This window comes from Anarhichas minor, unplaced genomic scaffold (assembly GCF_050575085.1).
Source record: "Anarhichas minor isolate MPS153535 unplaced genomic scaffold, ASM5057508v1 ptg000068l, whole genome shotgun sequence".
NCBI classification, from domain to species: Eukaryota; Metazoa; Chordata; class Actinopteri; order Perciformes; family Anarhichadidae; genus Anarhichas; species Anarhichas minor.
Window position 1 is genome coordinate 110,595 of NW_027466514.1, and position 21,906 is coordinate 132,500.

Genomic DNA, 21,906 nt, shown 5'->3' on the forward strand with positions numbered 1-21,906 from the left:
CATCCCGGCCAAATGTGGGAGAACATGTTGATCTGATTTACCAGTCACTTTAAATGTGTGTGCGTGTGTGTGTGTGTGTGTGTGTGTGAGTGTGTGTGTGTGTGTGTGTGTGTGTGTGTGTGTGTGTGTGTGTGCGTGTGTGTGTGTGTGTGTGCGTGTGTGTGTGTGTGAGTGTGTGTGTGTGTGTGTGTGTGTGTGTGTGTGTGTGTGTGCTTGGTACCTTGGTAGATGTCGTACTGTCCTGACAGCAGGTTGTAGCTCATACCCAGGTGTGTGTGATGGTGTGTGTGGAGGTGTCGGGCGAACGACAGGTGGTTCCTCTCGCGCTCCGTCTCTCTCTCTCCCTCGGGGGAACCCTTCTCGCCGGGCTGCTCAGAGACACACACACGCACACACACACACACACACACACACACACACGCAAACACACACACACACACACACACACACACACACACACACATTCTTTACTCAACGTTTCGGGACTGTTCCTGCGTGTCGTGCATGTTCATGAAGTATCTTCAGTGTCTCCACAAAGTCAGGTATTTGTACTTGAAATACATGTGTAGTATAAATGTTTACTGCGTGGTACTGTAGTAGAAACTAAACAGCATCCACCACTGAAACTTCTTCTTCTTCTTCTAATGCTCTTTATTGTCACATTAACAATTACAGTGAAGCAGTCGCTGTCCATGACTTTCTTAGTTCTCAGACTCCAACGATGTTCATTAAATATGGATGAAAAGAAAATCTAAGACATCATGCAGAAGTAAACATATAGACATAACATCTAATACATGTGATATATACATTAGAATAATATATATGTGTGGTAGGTAAATGTATAAACTAAATCTAACCAGGTTGTGTATTGCAGTAAATTGGAGGCCAGCAGCAGTGTGTGGTCCATGTAGAGGCCTGGTAGAGTATGTGATGTGTTCTCTACTCCAGCAAAACTAAATCAGTTCATGTGTAATAGAAATGAAACGTTTGACTTCTGGTCCCCGTGTTTCTCTTTAACCTTCATATCTTTTCTTGAGTGTGAATGAGAGCTGCAGTGTGGCGGTGAAGCGTGCGGCGTCTCACCGCGGGGGATTTCCCGTGGTACTGGTGGCTCTGCTGCTGCAGCAGCTCCAGGGCCGAGGACGAGGACGGGTCTCCGCTCTGCTGAACGCCCACCGCTCCTCCTCTGCCGGGCGGAGTCACCTCTGACTCCTCCCTGCCCGCCGTCTTACCGTACAGAGGGTAGTGGAAACCTGGTGTGGACACACACACACGCACACACACACACGCACACACACACACGCACACACATACACACTACTTTAAATAATCACCTAAAACAAAAGAGTTATATTTAAAGATACAGTTCCCTTTAATAGCTCCCCTGTAGGGTGTTGTGTGCTATATCAACATCATGGTGCATCTCTTATGTGCCTTGTAAATGTGCTTCATCCATAAATAAAGTGACTTTAGCGTTTATCTCTGTGCCTTAATGCTTTGAAATCGTTGCGTTAAAATCTCGCTGAAAACCTCCCTTAAAACTGTTAATTCATTTTTCATTAAAGGTGCAAATTCAGCTGCAGCTTGGATACTTTTTGGGGTTCATCCCACATTTGGGGTTAACTAATACATAAATGCATGCATTGGATCATATTGTGGAGTATTCAAGAATGAAGTGAGTGAGTTTAAGATCTTAAAACCTCTACATCTACACTGCTATCACAAAACTCCTTTATGTAAATCACAGTGATAGCTTTAATGCCATCTGGTAAATGTAAAGTGATTCTAGCATTTATAAATGACTTAAACAATGATAAATGCCGATTAAAAATACTGTAAATATTAATTATATTCCACGTAAAATATAAACAGCATATTGTCTTCACACGTCGTTTCCCGGAAACTTCAGAGTTTCTTTGAAATTGAGACTCTGGTGAGCATGCGAGTGGATTATTGGTGCTTTGTAAACAGTGTTTTCCTACATTTACTTCAATTAAAGACTTCTCTCAGTTTTTATGATTCTTTGTTCACGGTGGAGACATGAGAGGAAAAAGTGTTCTTCAAGAACTCCAGGTACTATGAGGTGAGTCATTGATGTACAGAGGATCGTTCTAAAGGTGAAGTCTTCCTTTAATATTAAAGATATTGGTAAGTGATGCTTAAAATGAACAGTTATAGATTTTGGGAAATACGCTCACTTGCTGCATAGCTCAGATTATAAACAACAGTTTGACTCTAAAGCTACGCTAACTATAGCTTATGTTGATCTTCTCGTCTAACTCTCCACAACAAGCGTATTTTACCAAAATGTTGAACTATTCCTTTTTAAAGTAACACCTTTACGCAGACTCTTACCCGGGTAGTTGTGGACCAGGGTCGGGGACACCCCTCTGTAGGAGCCCCCGCCGCTCTCGCACATCGCCAGGTAGGGCGGGTAGGAGGAGTGCTGGTACTGGATGTAGGGCTGCTGGGGGGTCATGGGAGGAGACACCGCCGCCCGGGCGTTCTGGGGCTCCTCGGCCAGCCCTCCCATCGGCTCCAGACCTTGATCATCCAGCCCGTCCGGTCTGTCTGGATCCTCCAAGTCGATGGCGGGCGGGAGATCGTGGACCCTGGCTTTTATAGCATCTCCGCACACACCTCCTCCTCCGGAGGTCATCTTGGCCCCGGCAGGCTCCACGGTAGCTCCCCACTCTTTCTCCCTGTCTGCTTCCCCCTCCTCGGCCTCCTCCCCATGCTGTAGCTCAGAGTATTTGCTGTGAGCGAGGCAGTGAGCCCAGGCCGGGCCGTCTGAGGGCTAGATCGATGGGGGACAAGTGTTGGTGCTAGTTGCAGTGTTTCCCCTATAATTCTTTGTTAACAGTGGTGGGTGGGAGTCATTTTTAGGGCGTGGTCGGTTCAACTTCGGTCCACGTCTCTGTCTCCGGTTTTGGTTTTACATGGCCAGTTGCAAAGCTAAAACTAAATGATTATTTTGTGTTTTATTTGGAGGATAATTTATGACTTTCATTTGCACATTTGTCTTGTTTAACAAGGGAGGAGAATTTCTTTGTGCGGCGGCCCACCGCTGCTGACCGACTATAGAGGAAACACTGTGCTGGAGTGAACAGAACCATAGACAGACCATCTATCACTGGCTCTGGGTGGGATGTTGATGGAGGATGACGGCGTTTTTCAACAGCAGGCGGCCAATCAGAGGTGGGATGTGAGGAGTGTGGTGTTTCCAACGTCAATGACACCAATCAAGACACGTCTCACACATGATCAACGGCAGAATTTAGGCCAAACTGAAGAAGAAAAACAAAAAACATCCTCCCAGACATGGCTTTCATTCAAGTCACACAACCCTTTCCTTTTTCTTACAAGACGCAGCATGGCTAGAGTTAATGCATCGTGAGATGACGTGGTTAAAACAAATCTGTACAAGCAGCTCATATATAAAAACCAACACATAATATATTTGAACTGTTTCTTTTGTTCCTTTATGTGTTTATGTTTTTACATTTGCAGCTTCCCCCATTGAGTCAAACATTTAAAAAAAATATTTGCATCCATCAAATCAAACCACACGATTCTGATTTCCAACCAAAACGACTAAAGTAGCACATGTCAAACCACAGCTACAGCACCACAGAAGCCACACGGTCTTTGTTATTAGCACCTCATTGGTTTAGCTTGACACAATGTGTGTTTTAATCTCTTTGTGACACTCGACAGCAGTCGCTAAAGCACACCAACAACACCATCAGCGGCGGCGGCGGGTTAGAGACAGAGGGAGAAACTTACACTGGAATAGGAAACATTTGAGTCCAGATCTGTCTGACTGTTTGGGTTGTGGAGTGATGAAGAAGAGGAAGAGGAAGGCGACTTGATGTCGTCGCAGTCTTTCATCGAGACCTGGTGCTGGTCCTCCATGCCACCGTGCGCCACCTTCGCGCCCAGACTCTGTCCTCTTTCTCCCCTCTCACTCATCTCCACGTAGGACAGGACGGGTTTGGGACAGCAACCTTTGGCGCCATCTGGACTTTTACCCAGCATGGGTCCACCGGCTGAACCCCCAACCATGTGTTTATCGTCCTCACTGTCTCTCGACCCCTGTCCCCTCTCGCCCCTCTGTTTGGCGCCGTGCGTCTGGTCGCAGCACTTGGAGGCCAGCAACAGTTTCTGGTCCATATACAGGCCTCTGGAGTACTGGCCGTAGTACAGCGACTGGGCCAAGGCGGTCTGGGTCTGGCTCATGGCCAGCTGGAGCTGAGACTGAGGCGGCCCGTCGCCTTTCTTTGAGTCCGAGAACTCATGGGAGGATATTTTGTCGTCCTCTTTCACATCCTCCTTTCTGTCTTTCCCTTTGCAGTCGAGGCCGGAGCTTTTGTGGAAGGCGACGCTGCTGCTGTTTTGCCTGTCCGACTGCATGTACCCCTGCAGGTAGTAGGGGTCGTAGCCGTGGTAGTACGGGGATTGGGGGTCTTTCAACAGCGGGGCAGATGCAGTGGGCGGGGTTTTACCAGAGCTACCGTGGTTACTGTTAGAGCTCGCCTCTGAAGAGGCCGAGGAGGCGGACTTGGATCGGATTCCATCCGAGCGACATTCAGAGGATCCCCCGTCGTCCCCGGCATCTGAGATGTCGGAGTAGGCGGGGCTGTTGTTCTTGCTGTCTGTTGCCAGGCAACTACCACCAGAGTCGAGCCTCGATGAGCCACCGATGGAGGGGCTGGGGGCGTTGTCGGTGAAGGTGTACACCTTGTCGGCCTCGGCTCGGATACTGGCCATCCGGCTCTCCTGGCTCTCCGTCAGCCCGTTCATTACATCCTGCTTACTGAGGTGCTCCTTCAGAAGGCTTCCAGAAATCTCCTTGACACCCATTTTGGAACCACCACCACAACCATCTTCCAGTTTGTTTCCACCACTGTCGCCATTAGGCGTCCTGGTTTGCGCGTCTTTGTTGTGTTTGTCCTTCAGCCTCCGTTTCTCTTTCTTCCTGGTCTCTTTGCTGCAGGTGACCATGGTGGCTTTGACGAGGCTCGGTTCCACAACAATGCTCAGCTTTGGTTTGATGGGTTTCAGGGGAAGGTTTTTACATGTGAGGCCCATGGCTGCTATAGGTGAGGTGGCAGTATCGGCTGTGCCGGTCGGATACGCCGTGCTGGGTATGGCGATCAGCTTTGGGGGAGCAGGGGCCGGAGCGATCGGCCGGTTGGTCCGTGACTTAGACAGCTTATCTACCTTCCCGTTGGCCTTCTTGCCCTTGTCGCACGTGCCTCCCTTTTTGTCGATCAAGCCTTCGGCTTCCAGCTTGGGCATCTCGACCGTGGAGTTCCTGTCTGGGACCATGCAGTTCTCCAGAACCACGGTCATGTTGGAGATGATGGGCAGATTGCTAAGGTCGTCAATCAGCCCGTCTTTCAGCAGTGAGGTTCTTCTGGTCTTGGGGTTGACCGAGGGGCTGTGGTCAGTGCTGAGGAGTAGTCGTCTGTTCTTAGGAGATCCCACCGTGGTCACCTTATATAGAGGAGCAGGTTTCTTAGAGGAGCTGTTGACATTGGTGCTGTTTGTTTCCGAGAGGTCATACGTCAAGTTGCTGATGATGTCCTCGCAGTCTGACAGTCGATCCTCGCTCTCCCCGTCCTTCATGGGCTCCAGTTCAGGCTTCCTCTGCTCCTCGGCCTCCAGGTGTGCGTGCGTCTGGTGGTAGCGCAGGCCGTTGATGTGCTTGTAGCGTTTAGTGCAGTTGGGGTGGGGGCAGTCGATGAGGATGGGCGGGGGAGGAGGTGAGGAGGCGCAACCACCTCCGGGGTCCATGAACGAGGGGTCAGATTTGCCCTGCGGCGTGGATGGGGCACTGCGGGATTTGGCTCGAATCCTCTTCCCGTTCCCGTTTTTGACGTCGTCACAGGAGACCAGGCTGAGGTCCAGGTCAGCTGGCGGTTTGTTCTTTCGCTTCCCAGACGAGAGAGAGGAGGTGCTGTTGGTAGGTTTCACGTCCTCCACGGTGAAGAAAGAAGGAGGCATTCGGCAGTTGCTGTTGATGAGGTTCAGGCTTCCTCTCCTACCCTTGCTGTGGATGGGTGCGGCGGTTCCGGCCACACCACCTCCGCGGCTCCTGTGCTGCGATAGACCTCTGACTTTGGCTGCAGGGGCCGGCTCAACGCAGGGCCGCTCGGCCATGGCCATTCGCATCCGTTTTCCTCGGCCACGCCCACCGGGCAACTCCGGGTCGCTGGAGGGAGACTCGCAAAACCTGGACACAAGAAGAGGAAAACAATACTTACTGACAGTATGGAAATGAAATGAGATACAGAGGTATTATGTGCTGTTGTGTTGTGTCCTGTATCAAAACAACATGTATCGTAACTGGCCGGTCAAAAGAAGGTGCTCATGCAGCGCCCCACTAACCACAAAGCTTAATCCAGAGTCAGCTAATTCTTATTAAATCTGAAATGCGCAAATGCATTAGTTCTTACTTTTAAAGCACGTTAATGTTAGTTTAAACGAACATATACATTGTAAGATTAACCGAAAAAGTATTCTAGTCTGTACTTCCTTTAAACTCCGTCCCAGCCAAGTAATACACAGTAATTCAACTCCAGCTTCCCCCTGATCCTGTCTCCATCTAGTGCTAAGTCTTCATGGGTGTAAAAGGACAGCCTACACCCAATAAACCAATGGGATTCACGAGTGATTGGCTGAGTAATCAATCGAGACCTCAGACAAAGGAAGCTCTTTCTGTTTGTATATCTGGGGCCATCAATAATATATATATATATAGCCTTAGAGAAGCAGATACTTTTAGGAAGTAAATAACTTTATATTAGAATGTCACAAAGTGTTTCACAAAAGATATAAGGCAACCATCCAAAAAAAAAAAGACATAAGTATAAACTTGGGAAGATTGAAACACATTTTAGCCACTCTATTCCACTCTTTTGAACAAATACAATGTTCTGTTAGGTCTGGTTTTAGTGTTATTAGTACGAGGGAGACACATTGTGGTAGTTTTCGTTCCAACTTCTTCCTGTAGCCACAGTACACAGTGTCCTCATTAGTCCAGCAGATGGTGACAACGTAACAAAAAAAGGTGTCAATGCCATCATATGGTATCACACCATATTACAAACTCTTATCACATTGCACATTAGCCATGTTTTCATCCATATGTAGCGCAAAGTTTTACCGAATTTTTGAGAAAAAATGGGCAAGAGTAAACGTGAATGACTCCAATAAGCAGATAAGCAGCAGTGGTGCCAATTCTCCAGTCGGAAAACTATCGCACATTACAAAAGAAGACGTAATCAAAAGAGCGCCAGTTGAACCTTAAATATAACAATGTAAAAAAACTGGATGGAAATATGACATGGATGTTGGTTCCATGTATAAATGTGAGGACGGTGACATCAGATCATTTGGAGCGATGAAGATTTTATCAAATGTTTTGACATTTCCACGTTTTTTGAATACACAAATTGTAAATGTGGATGAAAACAACAGGATGGAAACCACCTGTTGTATCGTATCACATGTCAATTTATATCATATCAAGTGGAATTACATAAAATGTGATCGTATTGTATCAAATATTATTGTTTGTCATTGTATTGTTTTACATCTTATTGTATCATGTCATCATATCACAACTTGTTGTATCACATAGTATCGTATCATATTCTTCCACTTTGTATTGTTTCGTTTCACATTGTATCATTTTACGTCGTATTCTATGATGTCAAGTTCAAGCAGAAAAGCTTTTTCAATTCTGGTTGAAAAACTGCAAAAAACATCAAAACATCAAACTGGGAAAAAAGAGCAGTTTCTCTTGTTCCTGAAAGGCTCTAACCCCAGAAACAACTTGTTCTTATCTTCACCCAAATTGAACTCTTGTTCCATCAGACAAAAAAAAAAAAACTAGAAAATAACTGATTATCATTCCAGGCTCATGTTTGACCACTCTATCCAGACGTCAAGGATAGAAATTGATTTTTCTTCCTGCTTCTCCTTTGATAACATGAAAAAAAACCTGTACAATCCACGACCATCTCTGTATTTGATACGGAGACGTTTTGTATTCACACGATGTCCCTTCGTCTCTGAAGTCTTTTGATGCTGTTTACCAGAGCGCCTCACATCTTTACTCTCAACAGGCTTCTCTACTTTCACACATTGTTATTCATGTCAAAAACCTGTTTGCTGAGATTGCTTCATGTTTATCTACAGAGGAAAGCTCTACCTTCCAAGCCGGACCCTGAACCGTGCATATGTGCTCGCCTTATAGTGCATTAATTGTGACACTACATTGCAGGACTCAATGAATGTATTCTGACCTTGGAAAGACTGTTTTGGGCGTTAATCATCTTCCATTAATGGAACCGCAAAGCACGTTGGGACTAGATGTTCTTGTCCCCTTCTGTGATTTTAAAATGATGATATCTAACGTTTCTTATGATGTTTGTAATTGCTTTTTTACATCAGCGTGTCCCTGAATGTCACTGAAGCTGCTGGAAACATCCAGCTGCATATTTTATGGATTTGTTTTGGACTCTTTCAAGGTTATTTGTTGCTCTCATGCCTACAACCAAGTAATCTAGTTTAGATGATTTGATACAATTTGAAGTTATTGTGAGGAACTTCTATCTGGTCCTGAACCAGTCTCAGTGTAGTCCTGATCCTCTATATGAACCAGTCTCAGTGTAGTCCTGATCCTCTATCAGACCTCCATCAGTACAGAGACCATCAGAGAGAAGATGGTCTGTTTCTATAGAGTTATTCTTAATGCTCGTCATCGGAGCCACCGGGTCGGATTCTGTTGAAACCAGATGAACTCATGCAGGTTCACCAGAACCTCCTCCAGCTCAGACTCCAGCAGAGACCGGTCCACCGTGGACAGACCCAGATCCTCCAGCAGAGACCGGTTCACCGTGGACAGACCCAGATCCTCCAGCAGAGACCGGTTCACCGTGGACAGACCCAGATCCGGCTTCACCTGCAGCCTTGGACTTGCAGTCGGAGCTCCGGAGGGAGGAGGAGCGCTCAGCTCCCAGCAGCAGCAGCAGCGTCTCCTCCTCCTCCTCCTCCTTCTCCTCCTTCTCCTCCTTCTCCTCCTCCTCCTCCTCCTCCTCCAGGAGCAGAGCTTCTCCTCTCTGGGAGTCAACACCGACTCCACGCTGCTGGAGACCCAGCACGTATTGCTGGACCCGCTGGAGGGAAGGGGGGCACGGGAGAACCAGAACCAGGACTGAGAGGGGCAGACTGTCAGACCCTGCTGCAGTAACATGAGAGGTTTTCTAAAGAGACTCTGGTGCTCAGAGACACTACCACTTTAGTCCACAGGGGGCGACACAATCAACACAACATTAAAGTTCCTTGTAGCAGCTTTAAGTTTGTCTACTAAAGCTGAAAAATTCATCACTTATTTTATTAATTTATTTTTTATAATAACTTACTTTCTTTATGTTTTTAGTCATATTTCGTGCTTTAATTTAATCATTGTGTCGTTTTATCTTTAGGGTACAGTTTCATTTATGGACTGATAATAAATCAACGAAGTGGGAACATTTCATTCCATTGAATTATATAATAAAAACGACATTCAGTCCCCGCTGACAGAGAGAGCTGCAGAAACCAAATGAAAAAAAGAAGAAGCAATTTAGTCCCTGGTTTCTGAGATTAAGCTGTAATTGCCATGACAACAATCATTTATGTACAGCAGCAATAATTGAGAGGCTTCCGCCCCGCGAGGAGAGACCGTCACAGTTTCTACTCAGCAATTAGAAACAAACACTGTGATGAGTTTCTGTTAAAGCTCATCACAGAACAACAGCTGACAGGCCACAGTCAATTCAGCCTTCTTTTAAACATACATATATATATATATATATATATATATATATATATATGTATGTATATATATATATATATGTATATATATATATATACTTGAATATATATATATATATATATTCAAGTCGTAATAGAATGATCACTGATACTATGCAGGTAAGGTGTTGTCCAAAGGGTTAAGTGAGGCAGAGCCGCTGATAGACCGCGTCAGGTTTGTTATATATATATATATATACATATACATATATATATATCATTTAAGCAACTTTACAGCACTTAAAAAGTTCTCTTTTTGGTTAATGAAATAAACAATCAACAGCAAATAAAAGCCAATCAAAATAACTATAAAATGAATTAACGTGGAGAAGAATCAGAATTAATTAATAATTATATGAGGGTCTGACCTTAAAATACGTCTATAATTAGAATAAAATACAACAATAGATTTATTTTAATAGTATCATTTGAGGCCTGATTTCTCCAGTTGTTAGTGTCCTACATGTGTACATCTGTGTTTAACTGTGACGACATGACGAGCCAATCACGATCCAACTTCAACGACATGTTGAGCTGTTTTCTTAAAGTCAATGTTAGCTGCATTTAATACATGAACACATGGAAGTGTTTAGGAAGCAGCGCTTTGTATACCAACATGTTACCAGGACCATGACCCTCCACTAACCTGAAGAAATACTAAGAATATCCAAAATCCCAACTTTGTCACGTACTTTCTTTGTGAATTCAAATAAAAACACTTGCTTAGGTTCAGACAACAAAGCCACTCAGGTTTCTAAATGACAAATATTGCTTATGAATTAAACTTTTCATCGTTCAAACAATAAGTATTAAGTACACACCTTTTATAGCAGCCGACAGCGTCACCCAAACCCACCAGCTCAGTGTTTTTAATAACTTATCTAATAATAACTCAACTGAGAGGGAGTTTGGAGCGTTTTTTTGGAAATGCTATAACTCAATTTATTTATTTAAATAGCACCTTTAATATAAACATTCAGCCTAAAGTGCTTCACGAAACAGAAATAAACAACAATAAATACCATTTTGCAAGATAAAAATTACACAATCAAATGTTTAAAAAAAAGAAATTAAAGAAATAATTAAAAACAGAAATTAAATCTATAACATAACACCAAATTAAAAGCCAGATTAAAGAGACAGATCTTTAATCTCTGGCATTCTGATATTCAAAGATTATTATATTATTATATCCTCAAAATCAGCTCTAAAAGATACAGTTTTAGTTTAGACTCTTCTTAGACTTTCTAGATCATCCAGTAAAAAGGGAATTACAATCGATAAACGGCTGGTAATGAAAAAGTAAGTGAGTAGCATCTTAAAATCTTTTTAAAAGGTCGGACTGGCGATATTCCTAAAATGAAAACAAGTAGTTTTAATGATAATACTACGATGACATATAGTCTACTATGATGACATATAGTCTACTGTGATGTGTGCAGGTCTCACCTTGGAGGAGCCCAGTCGTGTTTGGTGCAGTCCAGCAGAGTTCCCACGTAGGTTCTCTTCCTCCACGTCACATTGACCACCAGCACACCTGTCCATCGGAGACAGGAAGGGTTAGAACTGGATCTACTGAGACCACAATCAGTATCAAGAGATCAACACAGGGTTCAGGACTTCAAGAGGAAATATTGGCAGTTTGTTTTAGGTCCCAGTGTTCTCCCTAAGGCCTTAAACCCTGAACCCTCAGGGTCTTAACATTTTATGTACAATTGCGGGTATTTCTTTTTTTCATCCCTTAATTTGAACGTCTTCCAGGCTCTTTGCTAACGAGATGAGAGGTAGTCGTCAAATCATCAATGTGGGTACATTTCCTCAGGCTACATATGCATAAATGCAGACTTAGGTAAAGGGTTCATGAAGGGCTCAAAATGTCAGCGGGACAGAACTAAACCCTCACGAAGTCTTCAGGAACTCCTCTCAAAGTCTGAGTCCAAGAGTGTGGAGATTGAGGTTTGGGCCGTAGATTATAACAGCCTTTGCTGACATTTAAAGTTTTATCCCAAAATGTTTGTCCTTCACTCAGTAATCAAACGGTTCAAAAGATGACGAGTGGTTTTGACATCAATCAGAATAAAAACACAAAACGTCTGTCTGTTAACGGACTCAAACTGTGACACAGGTGTGTCAGACGACAACAAATCAAACTGTCTGAAAGGAGCTTTTCATCCTGTTTCAGACTTTGTGAACAACACTTCTTCAGCTGCGTACATCACCCTCTGTAGCGCTGCAGAAACACACTTCTTTGTTCTCTCTTCTATCTAATAGGGAAACTAATGAAACACACAAAAGACAAATGTGCAGAAATAAAAAAGAGAAAAAAGACGAGCAGCAGCTGTTTGGGAATAAAAAACGTGGGAACGTGAAGGACTGAGTTCACAGCTTTAAAGAGGCTCAAATTGTTTTCCAAACCCCCTTTTTGTGAAATCGCTCAAACTGATATCGGTCAGCAAACATCAGAGGAGGGAAACACACAGCGCTCCGTTCCCGTCAGCTGTTTGTGCTCTGAAGAGAAATTTAGTCTTCAAGGTTTAAACTCTAATCCGAGAATTGACGACCTCTCAGCTGTTTGAAATATAAATGCCTCTCTCTTCCTCTTCCTCTCTCTCTGACTGACATTTGAAAACCATTAACCTTCGGTTTTGTGATGTGCCAGCGGCAAAACGCGGAGCAAATCAAATCCTGGATGCATTTCAGCTTCAGAACCAGGTTTGACTGCAACACACAACTTGTTGCTCTTCACTTGAGCCCGATGGCCACCGCCATCACGACACACTCACACAGACGAGTGGAGCTGGATGGATTTGATTAGTCAACAACTTAACATTCCCAAATTCTCTGTAAGTAGCTCTGAAGTAAAATATATGAATATATATGATGAAACTTATTTTACCTCACATCTATCCTTCTTGCTCCGGCTGACTTTCACCCGTAACAACCAACACATCAACCTTAAGAGCTTCTATACTTTCCTACATGGACAATTACAGTCAGACCAGGCGGCAACCTCCGGTTCTGAAGAGTGAAGTCAAAGCTTCATGTCTTAAAGCTGCATTCTCTCTAGTGTCCACCAGGGGGCGACTCCTCTGGTTGTATAGAAGTCTATGAGAAAATGACTCTACTTCTCTCTTGATTTATTACCTCAGTAAACATTGTAAACATGAGTTTATGGTCTCAATCTCTAGTTTCAAGTCTTCTTCAATACAACATGATGTTCATTTAGTACATTATGGTCCATTTAGAGTCACACAGACCATAAAGCAGGGGATGCTTTAGGGCGGGGCTACACGGTGATTGACAGGTCTCTACCAGAGACGTATACGGCGTCTCTACGTCACTCCTCCTCAGTCCAGATATGGTCACTTCCTGTTCATCGGATGCAAAAGATCCAAGATGGTGACAACCAAAATGCCGAATTCGAGGCTTCAAAACATCCACAAACTAATTAGTGACGTCGCGACGACTATGTCCACTTCTTATATACAGACTATGATTCAGACGCAAAAGGACAAATTGCACTCAGCTGCTGAACTTCATGGGTGTGTTTGCGCTGTAATATCTTGAGAGAATGGGGACGGGGACGGGGCAGATAGCGACTGCGATCCATTCTTTGTGAATCCACCCGTCAGTGTGTTCTAGTTCCAGTAACAGTTTGGCCCCACGTCTTCATAAAACGTCTTGTAAGACTTGAGCTGTGTGGATTTAAAAAAATAATTGAGCATCTGTATCTCAGTGACTTCAGGGTTTGTTTGTTGAGATTCAGAAAAAAAAAAAGTTCTCTCTCTTCCTTTTCTGCCTCCTCGCAGACTGAACAAAAACATCAACACTTAAACTTCACTTAAAAATGAATGTCTTTCCTTCCAGAGTTCACATCCATTCCCACTGTGAGCTGTTTTCTACTCTGTTGACCTGCTGATTCTGTAACTGCAGTTCAGACATACAGAGTTAAATGGCTTTAATTTAATGTGAATACCATAGACTGTTTATGAGAAGTGGACGTAGTCATCATGACGTCACTCATTGATTTGTGGTCTGATGTTTTGAGACCTCGAGTTTGACGATTTCATCGTCGCCATCTGGATTACGGCAGTCACCATGTTGGGTTTTTTGCAGCCAGTGAACAGGAAGTGACCATATCTGGACTGAGGAGGAGTGACGTAGAGACGCTGTATACGTCTCTGGTAGAGACCTGTCAATCACCGTGTAGCCCCGCCCTAAAGCATCCCCTGCTTTATGGTCTGTTTGACTCTAAATGGACCATAATGTACTAAATGAACATCATGCTGTATTGAAGAAGACTTGAAACTAGAGATTGAGACCATAAACTCATGTTTACAATGTTTACTGAGGTAATAAATCAAGAGAGAAGTAGAGTCATTTTCTCATAGACTTCTATACAACCAGAGGAGTCGCCCCCTGGTGGACACTAGAGAGAATGCAGCTTTAACACATGAAGCTTTGGCTTCGTGTGATTAATATGAATCTGTGAAATCACTGCAGACCTTTTCTGTATTAAAGCAGACTGCGAGCTTATCTAACCAAGAGCTGCCAGTGACGGAACATAACCCCACGTTTGATAATACTTATATAACGTTTTATTGATACGTTACTAGCTAACGAGTTGTATACAAGTGTAGTTTAGTTAAATGTGATATTTGTTGTGTGAAAACCTTTACAGGCTGTATGTTTGCTGTTATACCTGATCCTTTCTTCTTCTCAATTACATTTTTTAGGGTCATTTTTGCCTTTTTTTTGATAGAGGCCAGTGTAACAATGCAGGCTGGTCTACCTACGAAAAATAATGCGCCGTAATTCATAGATATACCAAGAATTTCTCTATGTATGTTATCCACATAATCATGAAGGAGGACGTATTAAGACTGCTAAATCACACACCGGGCGGTGTAGAGGAGGAGGAGGAGGATGGGTCCAACATGTGAGAAAAGAGAAGTCAACGTTTATTTATTTGCCATGTAACTTGCGTACTTCAGTTTTATTGTCTAAATGTATGCCGGTCCAATGGACTTTGAGTGGGTTTCAAGGACACCAGAACACTGTTCCCTTGTTCCTAGCATGCAGACCTCGAGGTATTTGTGTTTTGTTTGTCTGTATTTTACTTTGGTAAAATGGTATTCCACATTCCATTATTATTTGTGCAAAGCTAACGTGCTCTCTTTATTGTCTCAGATATAGTGTGTGTTTATGTTGAGTTCTCACGGTGGATTTGGATGAAAGAAGCTTTAAATAAACGTACTTCCCCAGAAATGATGCGCTGTTCCTTTAAGGGCACATCAGCTACTTTACTGTGGTTACTGTGGTTACTGTGGTTACTGTGGTTATTTAACGTGCGTGTTTAGAAGACAGTAATTATTTACAATCCTTGTAATTGACTTTATCTCTGTTCATCAAGTCAGACAGACAGACGTTCAGTCAGTCTGTCTGTCTGAGTCGAGCCAATCACCATCTGATTAGAGCTCATCAGACTCTGGCCTCCTGCAGGGAGGAGACGGGGGAGACAGGGGGAGACAGGGGGAGGGGGGGGGGGCTGAAACGAAATGGTGGTCTCGTCTTCTTCTTCTTCTGTCTTTCCAATTAGTATTCTGCTTAATTAAGATGCAGCCGGCGTCCTCCCCTCGTATCGCTCCGCCGTCACGAGGCGGGTGCTCTTCGGTTTATCCCTCCGCCTCCTGATATAGTCCCCCGAGCTGCAGGATGAAAGAATAAAATAAAAATACTCTCTCATGTCTCTCTTTGTCTTCGTCGGTTTTTCTTCTTTCCTCTCTTTGACTCTGACATTGTCCGTTAAAAGACGATCCTTCTTCGTCCCCTCTGTCTCCGTCTTTACATTCCTCTCAGCTCTCCGTCCCCCCGGTGCTTTAAAGATATAGACAGAAAGCTCGGCTGCCATTCTGTCCATCTCCTCACATCTCTCTCTCTCTCCTCCTCATCTATCCGTCAGACTGAATCCATTTTCCCACTCCTTTATCCCTCTTCTGTCCCTCCATCTTTGTCAGGACTCTCCCTGTATGTCAAATAAAGTACACGTCTGCATATAGCAGCACATCGCCGCCTTAAATCTCTGCATAACGCCAGATTTAGCATCACATTATTTATGAATCCCGTTGCTCTGCTGCGGTTTGTTTACTCTCACAAACCTGGAAAACATAAAGCTTTGATGTTTTCCCCTTTGCAATGATTTTTCTCTCCAGCGAGGAGCAAGTGTTCAGTCGTGCTTCTCTGCTCGTTTCTTAGGAAGAGAATCTGAAAAGATAAATATGTGAACAGATTTGGGTGAAATCTGCTGCAAAGTTCAGGGATGAGGATTCATTTAAAGGAGTTCTTGAGGACGTTATTGAACATTTTCACTATTTTCTCATGAACTACTGCTCTTACAGGGACAGTTTGGATCTTTGGGGTTGTATGAGGTACTTATCCATAATCAGTGTGTTAGCTACACGAGCTCTGGTGGACGACGAGGAGGCAGGGCCCAAGGATTGGACCGCACTTAAGACCGGTACCCTCTGTAGACCGGTACCCTCTGTAGACCGGTACCCTCAGGACACTAACCCTTTAAAACACCAAAGGCGCACAATAACACACAGAGTTATTGTTCGAAGGCAGAAGTAGACCAGACTCCTGTGTTCTGAGGTGAAATCACTGCTTCTGTGAATGGAGTCTTGTGGTAGAAAACATCTTCAGTTCCCCGTCATGAAGGTCTGTCTGACATCAAGGTACAGAGGTGTAAATATTCTAATTATGGCGTTCCCTTTAACTGATATTGATTCTTTTATGTCTAAAATACGTCCACAGCAGAACTCTTCTGTGAGGGCGGTCTGTGGAGGTCTTTTTCATCATCCCGACTTGATGCAGTCTTATGTGTACAAATACAATAAAACGATATAGCAGCTGGTGGAAAAGTTTCCACAGCTTCAAATGACCAAAGACGCTTTCATGATATAAAAACAGGGAAGCAGAAAACCTTCACATTGGTGAACCAGAGAATATTTGGCTTTTATTTTTCTTGCTGAATGACTTGAATGATTGATCAATTATAAAGAAATTGGAGTTGATTGATTGACTGCAGAGTTGTGCAGCCTTGGAAGAGGTTTGTGCTGCGATTTCTCATTTTAAGTGTTTCACTTCATAAATGTATATTTTACATTGTATTGGTTGGTTTTTTTCTTTTTACCTTTCAAGGTCTGGAAGGAAGTCTGTTTTGGACCACCAGCATATATATATATATATATATATATATATATATATATATATATATATATATATATATATATATATATACTGTATATATATATATATATATATATATATATATATATATATATATATATATATATATATATATATATATATATATATATATATATACTGTATATATATATATATATATATATATATATATATATATATACTGTATATATATATATATATATATATACTGTATATATATATATATATACAGTATATATATATATATATATATATATATATATATATATATATATACTGTATATATATATATATATATATATATATATATATATATATACTGTATATATATATATATATATATATACTGTATATATATATATATATACAGTATATATATATATATATATACTGTATATATATACTGTATATATATATATATATATATATATATATATATATATATATACTGTATATATATATATATATACAGTATATATATATATATATATATATACAGTATATATATACAGTATATATATATATATATATACAGTATATATATACAGTATATATATATATATATATACAGTATATATATATATATATATATATATACTGTATATATATATATATATATATATATATACAGTATATATATATATATATATATATATATACAGTATATATATATATATATATATATATATATATATATATATATATATATACTGTATATATATATATATATATACTGTATATATATATATATATATATATATATATATATATATATACACACATATACCCCGAGTTCTGTTTTGTTTGTTCTTCTTCTGCTATTCTGATTGTTGTCTGGGCGGAGGGAGTTAATTAATACTGGGCCGGGATACAAACGCCTCACCGCTCCACTTCAGAGGCCCCCGCGGCTGGCAGAGCGAGACGGGCACAGAGAGAGACGGGATTATTCATTAGCAGCCCGCGGTAAGGTATTACACCTCCGCCGAGGGGCCGCGGCGCCGAGCGCTGTCCTCGTTAACGGCCTATCAAAGCGCCGCGGCGTGGAAGTGGGCTGGGTGAATCATCGGGCCGTCTGATCCGCCGCCCGGTACTCCCATGGTATCGTTCGGTGAGGCAAGGCGGGCTTCTGCTTTCTGCTTTTCTTCTCGTTTTTGGACTCAACGCCAAAAAAGCTGCTCCTGTGAGGAGATCCAGCCATGTTTAAAAATATTTCAGTTATTTCAGTTTGGAACGCGTTTGAAATGAAAAAAGATGAGAACTTTCTATCTGTTCTGGTGGAATAATTATGTGTTTCAAACCCACACTAGTTGTAACGGAACCCAATTGGTATCTGGCCCAATGTGGTAAATCCACGGAGGCAAAGAGCGTTAAAAAGATTCAGCTTTTTAAATCTGTTCGTCTGATCCTCCACATGTATAATTAATGTTCGGTGAGATTCAGGTGCAACAAGGACTTGGTTAAGGTTCTGGTGAGATGGTTGGTTGAGCTTAACACTTCTGTTATTTTAGACTGAATTCTACTTTATTACTTTTATCGTCTCACATTTCTCAAATTGTTAAATTCTTTGTCTTTTCTTTTGTTTTCACGGTCCACTTTTCTTATTTTTGACTCGTCAGTCATCTGTGAAGCACTTTGAGCTGCATGAGGAGGGCTGTACCAATAAAGATTGACTGATTGATTGTTTGTGTGTTGTTTTCCTGACACGGTCATCCACAGTGACAGTGTCTCAGAGCACCGGCTCAGTCAAACACTCAATACCTTTTTGTGTTTGACTAGAAATACAAATCAGAAACACTGCAGCAAACTTACTTCAAACAGTCAGCAGGATATAAAGCAGAGGCCACAGACTCAAAGCTCTACAAACCTTCATCAGCAACTAGATCTCACAGTATCTACAGAGAACAATCTCAGAATATTCACCAGATATCTCTTTTAACAATCGGGGACTGTTTAAAATATGGCTGAGCGTCCAGAACACAGCTGTGACCCGCCGGTGTCTCTGCACCACTGTTACTGCCTCAGCAACAGCACAGATGTCAGGATGTGCAAATGTGATACAAGTGGTGCTTTTCTGGAGAGCTGACGCTGGGGAAATAGGACGGCGGTTTATCCTGATGCTTTTTTTCGGTTTTCTTCAGGCCTGTTGTACGCTACGTCCTCCGTTGTTTCGGACGCATGAGAGTCATTATTTGCAGACAAGAGACCGCTCAACAAACGGCCTACAAGCATCAAGACAAAACAACCGGAAAAGGAGTCAAAGTCAACCGGGAGTCGGTGTTGGCTGGAGGAAGAGACTGGATCTTCCCTGTGTACACCGATATGTTATCACATGACCACAACTCCATATTGAGGTCACATGATAACAACTGAACCAACTCCATTAGGAAAAGCCGTTTCACACCAAGCACCAATTTCTGTCTGAAAAATGTGCATGGATATTTATAAAAACTGATCTTGTGGGTTCTTATGAATTCTTGCAAACCCTGCAGAAATATATCATCTAAATCATTAAAATCCTTTATTAAGATTCTGGAGTTCTGCTGTCCAGTAAAGCTGAAGACTATTGACTCAGCTTTGAGTCCAGACAGACTGTTCCCCTGGAAGCTTCATCAGCTTCTAAAAACAGCCTCCCTCGTTGAATTAATCCTGCTAACAACACGTCCTTTAGTCTGAACGAGGAGGAACAAAACAAACCGTTTGCTGGAAACCTGCAGCTGAATTTTTCCCACCTTGCTTTCACACGGCCTGCGTTCAGTGAAAAAAGGTTTTGTGATCATCGGCCTCTCAGTCGGTTTAGAGTCACAGATTTAATGACAAACCACTAATCCTCAAATGTAAAAACAGCAGGAGGGCCATGAAAGGTGGCTGTGGGCTTTTCCACAAAAAGAAAAAAGTCTTTTGTCAAAGTCAAGTCATGCTTTAGGATCAGAAAAGCTGCTGAGGTTTTACTTGAAGGTTGAAACACTGCTACTGGCTTTCAAGTCCTCGACGCATTTAAAAATCACAAGGTATGCACCGTTAATAAAAGAGATCGCTTTCTACTGAACTCTATCGCATTCTGGCAATGTAGACAGTTCTGGTTTTCTGTTGCGACATTTTCAAATATCTGCTTCGAATTTCTGCCGCCAACCCATTACAGTGGAGGAAGAGGAGGAGGAGGAAGAGGGGGTTTTATTTGTGCAATTGAAAAACTCAACGAATTTTTGATTCTCGATAAACAAAAACAATAGTCCCACTTAATGTACGTTTTTATCTGCTTTAAGTAACGGAGTCGATTCCATTCACCTGAGAAGCGTCTCAAAGTCTCTAGATTATTATAATTTGGGTGAACCGTCCCTTTAAACTTGCTTTGATAGAGTTCACTACTACTTTTCAGAAACACTTCTTACCCTCGTCAGTCTCATGCCAGACGATGCCCTCCAGGTTGACGCTGGTCCCGGGCTGGCAGGGTCCCAGACAGGCCGAGTCGCCCTCCAGTGCTCCTGAGACGCTTCCATCCTGGGTGTTGGTGCCTATAGACCTCGTCCTCACCACCAGCTGCTTAGGGTTGGAGGTGGGCAGGGCCGGAGGGGAGAAGGAAGGGGCCGAGGGCAGGGAGGATGCGGGGCCCCCGGGGTGGCCCGGAGCAGGGGGAGCTGGCACCGTGAACATGAGGTCCACCTGGAGGGAGAAGGAGGGGATATATTTTTTAAAAATCAACCAGACAATGCAATTTGTCATTTTACTTGAGTTCTACTTTATCTTTGCTTTTAATCAGTTTAATTCACGTTTCAAAATTGTTTTTGTCACATACTCAACATGTCTGTACATGATGAAGAGATGTGAAATGCTTTTGCCCCCTCCCTGCTGAGCATCAAAATAAAATACAATATATAACACTAAAAATAGGCAAAGACAGATTAAATTACAAAGACAAAGATAAGATATCAACAGTGAAAATAAGATATGTTAACGATGACGAATCATTTTAAAACAATCAACATAAGATAATAACAACAATGATAAAATAAGAACAGCAAAGATAAGATAATAACGACTAACATATGTTAATAACAACTAAGAAACGTTAATAACAACTTGGATATGTTCATAACAATGAAAATAAATAATAATAATGAAGATAAGATAATAAGAAAAAAGTTAAATTAATATGAATGAAGATAAATTAATAACTAGTAATCTATGTTAATTCCAAGTAGAATATGTTCTTAACACCTAAGATATGCTAATAACAATAAGTATACACTCATGACAATGAAGATAAGATAATAAAAATAAGTATAAATGAATAACAATGAAGATAATTAATTACAACAAAGATATGTCAATAAAAATGAAGACAAGCTATTGACAATGAAGATAAGTTGATAAAAGCAAAGATACGATAATAACATCCAAGATAACATATTACCAACGAAGACAAGTTAATAATTAAATGTATTGAAATGTAGGTTCAGTGCTGTTATGAATATTGTCAATAATAGAAGTAAAAAGATTATTAAAGTAATTTTAATATCAGTGACATCTGATATGTTGAATGTTGGATCCCACTGAGTAGTGGAAGGACATTTTGGAAGACGAGGCATTTTCTCCAAATGTCACACGATTCATTATTAAATCCGCAGTCTGCAGTTACCGACTTCCTAATATTGAGTGGCAGCTTATCATCTCCCAACTATACCCAGACTTAGAAAACCTTCTTTTTTTTCACCCCGTCTATTTTAATTCATCTACATCTCTCCATCATGACGGAGTCTGCAAGAGGCAAATATTCACCCTCGTTGGGAC

The 21,906-nt window shown here is 42.0% G+C and overlaps 1 protein-coding gene across 1 annotated transcript in view; it reads right to left on the reverse strand.

Annotated features, from left to right (window-relative positions):
- The window catches only part of znf608 (zinc finger protein 608), a 46,131-nt gene that overhangs the window by 1,599 nt on the left and 22,626 nt on the right, over positions 1-21,906 (reverse strand). Inside the window, exons 2-7 of the mRNA XM_076078936.1 lie at positions 20,508-20,778; positions 11,320-11,407; positions 3,790-6,241; positions 2,359-2,800; positions 1,087-1,256; positions 221-368 (exon numbers count right to left, since the gene is read on the reverse strand). Coding sequence (XP_075935051.1) covers positions 221-368; positions 1,087-1,256; positions 2,359-2,800; positions 3,790-6,241; positions 11,320-11,407; positions 20,508-20,778 — 3,571 coding nt within the window. The remainder of the gene's footprint in view (positions 1-220; positions 369-1,086; positions 1,257-2,358; positions 2,801-3,789; positions 6,242-11,319; positions 11,408-20,507; positions 20,779-21,906) is intronic.